The 7,810-nt window shown below is 34.1% G+C and overlaps 1 protein-coding gene across 1 annotated transcript; it reads right to left on the bottom strand.

Moving 5' to 3' along the window:
- Positions 1–4,104: 4,104 nt before the first annotated feature.
- LOC133335402 (semaphorin-2A-like) lies at positions 4,105–7,106 on the bottom strand (the record flags this gene model as incomplete). The annotated part of the gene is made up of 2 exons (XM_061543675.1): positions 4,105–4,333; positions 6,750–7,106. Coding segments are annotated over 2 exons (586 nt in total), but the record flags the coding sequence as incomplete, so codon positions are not given.
- Between the last annotated feature and the right edge of the window lie 704 nt (positions 7,107–7,810).

The following is a 7,810-nucleotide window of genomic DNA, read 5'->3' on the forward strand; positions in this document are numbered from 1 at the left end:
TCACTTTGATGTTTTAAAGGACATTACCACAAAGTGTTAGAATAGTTGAATCACTAATATAATTCCACTTCAATAGAGAAAACAAATAATATTATTAAAATATATATTTTCTAACAATTGTTTTTAACTCAGGTTTCAACCATATTAAACTCTGTGGTAGAAGTTATATTGATTTTTTTTTCTTCGCCCCCTCTTTTTTTATCTGTTTATTATTAATTGAAATTGCAATTATGTTTTAATTAATTTGTATGCATATTAAATAATATAATTTACATAAACATACAGATGCAATGCACAGATGTAGTGAATTTTTACACACACATACATTTGCACTCTAATGTGTTGCTGATGTCGACTTTTTTATTTTTGCTTTTTCCACCATAAATTGGGAGCTATATTCAGTTTGTCGATTATCTTGTAACACCGAGATTGAATTTTTCTTTTCTTTAACAGACGTGCAACTCGAAAGATTTACAGGGACTTTGGTGCGAAAATATATTTGGGAGCTATATGTAAATCTGAATCGATTTTCACGAATCTTAGCACACATCATTCTAGATTCAATTCAGAACGCCGTGCCAAATTTCGTACAAATCGGAGTATATATAGGGACTTTGGTGCACCATTTACTTTAAATCGGACGAAAATATGTTTGGGACCTATGTCTAAATCCGAACCGATTTTCACAAAACTTAGCATACATCATTCTAGGCTCAATTCAGCACGTCATGCCCAATTTGTGCAAATCGAATGATATATAGGGACTTTGGTCACCATTTACCTTAAATCGGTCGAACTTGGCAGACATCATTCTAAAATCAATTCATTACGCTATGCCAAATTTCGTGTAAATCGCAAGATAAGTAGGGGCTTTGGTGCACCATTAACATAAAATAGCGAAAATATATATGGGAGCTATATGTAAATCTTAACTGATTTTCACGAAACTTACCACACATCATTCTGTGCCAAATTTCGTGTAAATCGAAAGATAAGTAGGAGCTTTGGTGCTCCATTAACATAAAATCAGACGAAAATATATATATGGGAGCTATATGTAAATCTTAACCGATTTTCACGAAACTTAGCACACATTATTCTTGACTTAATTCAGAACGCTATGCTGAAATTCGTGCACACTGAAAGATATATAGGGACTTTGGTGAACCTTTTACCTAAAATCGGGCGAAAATGTATATGGGAGCAATATCTAAATTTGAACCGATTTTCACCAATTTCAATAGTGTTCGTCCTTGGGCCAAATAAATGAGCTGTGTCAAATTTCATCCAAATCGGATTATAAATGCGACCTGTACTTTGTTTACAATTTAACATCAACAGACGGACGGACGGACATGCATAAATCGACTGAGAAAGTTATTCTAGGCATATTCTCAAAAGGAAGGGTCTACCTCGTTTGCTTTTGCCTGTTACAAACATGACATAATACCCTGTACCACAGTGTGGTGAAGGGTAAAAAAAACAATGGTCTATTAGAGGCGTGTTTTTTTTTGTAATATTTTGTAAGGTCCATTAGAGACGTGATTTTATTAAAAACAATTTTTTCAAGGTCTATTAGAGGCGTGGTTTTATTGAAAACATTTTTTCAAGGTCTATTAGAGGCGTTACTAAAACTATTTTTTAAGGTTTATTAGAGGTGTGGTTTTATTATTTTTTATAGAAAAGCAAAATAATGTAATTAATTCTATATAGAAGATATGAAAATTTTTATCTTGAACCAGGATCTTCTTCAATCATATCAGATATGAAGGTCTTCTATTTTCATAGAAGATCTAGAAGGACTTCTTCTTTTCTTGCAGAAATAAAGGTATTTTTCTTTTAAAGAGACCTGATAGTCTTCATTCATAGGTGAAGTTATTTTTCTTCATAGAACCCTTCTTCTTTTATTTACGAGCTGAATGTCTTCGTCTTTAAAAAAGGCCTGAAGGTTCTCTTCTTTCATAGAAAAACAGAAAGTCGTATATATTACATAACCAGTGAGCGGAGCAGTATTGTCGGTCGGGGCTGACCATATGATACCCTACACAACATTCACGAAAATCTAACTTTCTGTGGTTCTATATTCTGAGCGTGGGCAATATTTCGCGATATTTGCACCATCTTCACCGACTAGAGGTCAGTCAACAGGTATTACTAATATTGAGTACAGCCATTCTTATTATTTGTTCAGATTCCTTTCACCGTGAGTTGTGTAGATCGATTCGAAAAAAAAACTGTGACTACACACAACTACCACGGTCTTTATGAAACAGGCATGCTTATTCTTTGACCCGATCCCCATCTCCATGCAAAATTTCACGAAGTTCGGGCCATTATTGCGGCCTATGGAGATACCAGAAAACCTGAAAAAATTTAGTATTTGGTCCATTTCATCCCCTAAATATTAACCGATTGGCCAGAACCCATCCCATCGTGAAGATTGGTCCATAACTGTGGCCTGTATCGTTTTTACAAATTATAATGGACAGACGGACGGACGTACGGACGGACAGACACACATGTCTAGATCGACTCAGCTAGTCGAGATATGACGATCGGTATACTTAAAGGTGGGTCTAGGACCAATATTTCGGGGCGTTACAAACATTTGGGGCTGCACAAAGCTATAATACCCTGAGGGTATAAAAATAAGTTTTCGGTTCACTTTATTCCAAAATTCTTATCTGATCATCACCGAATATTATAGGCGTTGCCCCTGGAACATACTTCAATCCTAATGAAAAATTTCAAAGTGATCAGCGCTACATTTCCGCCCTCTAATTTGGTAATGGGTTACTAAATAATATATGAATACGTAAGCACCTGTAAAAATTTAAATGTAACTCCCACATCCAAGTAGATACGAAATATATCAATTTAAAGGTCAACCACACCTATTGGATATACTATCAAAATTTCGGTTCTATGTCCATTTAGGAGTAAATATATACGCCATAGAATATAATTTTTCACACAAAAGTCAAATATTGATCGACCTTTGTCAAAAGAGGCGTATTTATTCCTTAGCTCCATCCACTTCTCCTTGTGATAATTCGCGATGTTTGGTCCATAATTGCGGCCACTGGAGCGACTAGAAAATTCATTCATAGAAGATTATAAGCTTTATCTTTCATAGAATACCTGAAGGTCTTCATCTTACATAGAAGAGCTGAAGGTCTTCATCTTTTATAGAAGAGCTGAAGGTCTTCATCTTTCATAGAAGAGCTGAAGGTCTTCATCTTTCATAGAAGAGCTGAAAGTCTTCATCTGAAGAGCTGAAGGTATTTTTCTTCACAGAAGCTTTCTTCTTTCATTTAAGAGCTGAAGCAATTCATCTTTTATAGAGAACTTTTTTTCACAGCAGATTTAAATGACTTCTTCTTTCATAGAATAGCTAAAGGTCATAGAAGTGTTTTGTAAAATATGAGCAGGCCTGTATTCGAGACGAATAGTAGAATATTCTATCGAAGATATCATTGCTTTTTGTTTCTAAAAAAATTATTACCCGTTTTGTGTATTTCTTTACAGCTGAAGGGTATACAAACGCCGTCCACGTCGTAATAAATGCGTTTTTACTTAATTTGCAAATTGTATGTTTTCCAATGACCTTTCTCTTGTGCATACAAACACGTAAATGTAATTTGTGATAATTGTAATCCATCACCAATAAAATAATTCAATTTTAGTTCGGGGGTAAATTGTTTTTAATTAAAATAAATATATTGAAAAAAAAAATGGAAAACATTTACAATAAAACAGCATTTATCTTTCGAGGTCATCGAGTGAGTGACAATTGAAAATGTAATCGATTGTAAATGTAGAGGTTTTTTCAGGTTTGTATTTTTTAGCGCAGTAGTAAGTGGCTTAAATGTTTAAAATATATTGGCAGGATGTTGCTGTTTTTTTTTTAATGCAAATTTTTATAAAATGTTGTTCAAAGATAAGCGGAAGCTCTTTTAATGCACACCTCATGGTAGAGGTTATAGGGAGCAGTTTTTATATTCAGATTTCAATTCATGAACAGATATTATTTAAAATAAAATATATTTTTCTAAACAAAAATCTTATATTGTTAACTTAAAGTAACAACAATGTTCTACTTACTTATCCACCACCAACTTCGTGAATACCAAATCACGTTTATAATAGACGGGATTACTGTGTTCATGATTCACTGCCTTATCCATCAAAGGGTGTGAGCGTATAAAATTCAAAACGGTGTCGGGTAAATTTGAGGTATCATTGACACACGTACCGGGACGAGGTTCAGGAACACGTGCATTCAATACAGGCAGCCAGGCAGAATTTGAAGTAGATTGCTCTTTGAATTTACCTAAGAAAATACAAAATAAGAAAAAAACCAACAGAAATAAGTAAAACGATGGAAAATAATACAAAATAAAGGAAATAAACAACAATTGCTGCAAAACAATTGTATTTTGTTAACAAGGATTTTACAATTCGGTAATCCCAGAACAATTGTGGTGTTATTGCACAAAATGTATTTCATTCATTCAGCCGTACTTTCCTAAAATGTTATATACGGTTGCTATGTTTAACAAAATCCCCCAATGGAATATTAAAAAAAACACAATAACTTTTACAATACACAAAATAAAATACACTGGCAAAAATTCAGCTATGTAAAATATTATTGGCAAACAAATAACTCGGATTGTGGTTCCCATTGTTTGTTTCCTTGCTGCTATTTTGTCCAAGTGTATCAATTACCTTAAACCGCAACCAAGACACTTAAAGCAATCATCAAATCCATTGTAGCTGCATTAAGACACAAATGCTTTGTGTCTTACCATGACACACAAGCGGATTAAAGCCACCACGGTAACACCACAAAACACTTAATTCATTGTTGGCTAGATGTTTAGCAAAATCATGTAGATTTGCAGTTACAACTACAACAGCAATAACAATTGAAAAATAAAATTTTATTTAATCTGAGAAAAATGGAATGGAAACGTATTTAAAAATGAAATCTAAATATATTGTAAATTGGTAGATAACCACAAGATTTAGAAATAAAGATTTTTTCTCAGGAGACCAAAAGACCTTCTTCTGAAAGTCTCATTATTTCATAGAAAAGAAGATCTTCCTCTTTCATAGAAGAGCTGAAGATCTTCCTCCCCCATAGAAAGCTTTCCTCTTGCATAGAAGGGCTGTGGCAGTTTTTTTCTTTCATAGAAGGGCTGCGACGGTCTACTTCTTTCATACAAGAGCTGAAGGTATTCCTTCATAACATATTTCAAGGTCTTCCTCCTGCATAAAACAGGTGAAGCCCTACCTCCTTCATATAACAACTGGTGGTCTTCTTATTTCATAGAAGAGCTAAAGGTATTTCTTCTTGATACAAGAGCTGGAGGTCTTCCTCAGTCATAGACGAGCTGAAAGTCTTCCCCATTCATAGAGGAACTGAAAGTCTTCCTTTTTCATATAATAGCTCAAGGTCCTCCTCTTTCATAGAGGAACTGTAAGACGTCTTCTACAGAAGAACTAAAGGCCTTCCTCTTTCATAGGAAGAGCTGAAGGTATTCCGCTTCATAGTAGAACTGAAGGTCTTTCTCGTTCATAAAAGAACTGAAGATATTCTTATATCATCGAATAACTGAAGGTCTTCCTCCTTCATAGAAGGACTGACGGTCTTCTGAAACTGAGCTGAAGATCTTCCCCACTGACAGAGAAACTGAAAAGGCTGAAAGTCTTCCTCATCTTTCATAGGTGAGCTGAAGGACTTCTTCCATAGAAGAGCTGAAGGCCTTCCTCTTTCTTAGAAGGTCTACGACGGTATTCTTCTTTAATAGCATGTCTTCTTCGTTCATAGAACAGCTGAAGGTCTTCTGCATTCATAGTAGAACTGAAGGTCTTCGATTGTATGGAAAAGCTGAAGGTCTTCACCTTGCATAAAATATCTGGAGGTCTTCCTCCTTCATAGAAGATCTTCTTCGATCATTGAAAAGCTGAAGATCCTCTTCTCTCATAGAAAAGCTGAAACTCTTCTTCTTTCATAGAAGATATGAAAGCAGTCTTCCTCATATAAAAGCGGGCTTTTACAATATTTCAGGCCTATTAATGAAAAGTCGAATATATTTCATTGCTTTCCAAAGTATTCCGATTTATAAACATTCTCATGCACTCAAATCACTTGTTGGAGCACTTTTCCCACTCCACCATCATGACATGGGTTGGAACACCTCCACAATTTTTTTAATAGTTGTTTCTCAAGGACTATCAGACATATAATAGTGAATTCTTCAAGAATATTTTCCCAAGGACTATCAGAGTTATAAGCGTGGACTATTAAAGAATATTTTTGGAGGATGTTTTCTAAATGACTATCAGACCCATAGGGTCTGGATTTTTTGAGAAGATTTTCTCCAGGACTATCCGATCTATAAACGTGGATTTTTAAAGAATATTTTTTCAACGACTATCAGACCTATAGGCGTGGAATCTTCGACAATATTTTCTCATGGACTACTTGAGCAATAAGTGTGGACTTTTAAAGAATATTTTCTCAAGAACTATCCCAGCTTTAAGATTTGATTTTTAATAAATATTTCCCCAAAGAATATCCGAGCTGTAAGCGTGGCCGTGTAAGAAAAGTTCTGTAAGAAAAGTCTAATACTTATAATTTTCGATTATTTTTATGTTCCATACCCTTTCATATTTTACCTAATTTTATTTATCTCCCATTAAATAAATAATAGTAAAAAAAATTATATATGCCAACTTACCATTGAATGCTGCCTGTACTTCGTTGATGTGAAAACTGCATACGGCCGAACCGATTAGACCATTTGTACTTGTCGTAAATGTTGCATAGAAACGTGTCTTATCGTTTGGCAACTGATACACCGATTGTATCTCATTGAAATAGAAGGGGAATTCACCAGAAATACTGCAATTCAGGCGAGCCTTCAAGTAGGTAGCCCAATTGTGTGCCAAAATATTCTTGCCACCGACATCCTTCTTGCAGACACGAGCGATACGCGAATAAACAGCCTTGCCACAATTGATATACTCGACAGCGGTTTCACGGAAAAAGAAATACACATAATCGCCAATGTCATAAGAGCCAACGAAGTTGGGTTCTAAAGATAGATGAGGGAGAAGGAAAATAGATAAATGGATTAAAAAAAATTATAAGTTTATTCTATTATTTTATTATGTGTCATATTTAATTTATTAGTAAGTTTTCTTAACTAAAGAGTTTAATTGAATTTTTCCTTCTTTTGTATCTTGCTTTGGATGTTTCATAAAAAGTGTCAAAGTACTTTGTAAAATGGGGTTTATAATCGAATATAATCAATTTAATTAATTTTGCATAAAAAAGTGTGCTATCGAAGGACTTTGATTTTCACAGTAAATGACAAAGATTATTGGAAGAGGTTGTATGTGTGTCCCTAGCTTTTTATGGCGCATAGAATATTTATCCTTTCGGAAAATATAAACGCCATGGAACATGTTTTCTTATACGATAATTAATTTTGATGTTGTGGTAAATAGCTTCGTGAAAAATATGAACTGTGGTTTCCACCGATCAGTTAAGGAAAATTAGAACGTAAGGTGTATTTTTATTTAAAAATAAATTTCCTCAAGGACTGACAAAGCCATAACCGAACATATAAAAAATATTAAGGACTATTCGAGCAATAATCGATTTAAAAAAATATTTTATGAAGGTCTCTCCGAACTTAAAGCGTGGATTTTAAAGAACCGGAATTTTTTTAAAATATTTTTCCAATGCCTATCAGACCCATAGGCGTGGATTTTTAAAGAATATTTTTCCAAGGTC

Source organism: Musca vetustissima, unplaced genomic scaffold, assembly GCF_032173495.1.
Source record: "Musca vetustissima isolate MV318-11 ecotype Yass unplaced genomic scaffold, APGP_CSIRO_Mvet_v1 utg210953, whole genome shotgun sequence".
In the NCBI taxonomy this organism is placed as follows: Eukaryota; Metazoa; Arthropoda; class Insecta; order Diptera; family Muscidae; genus Musca; species Musca vetustissima.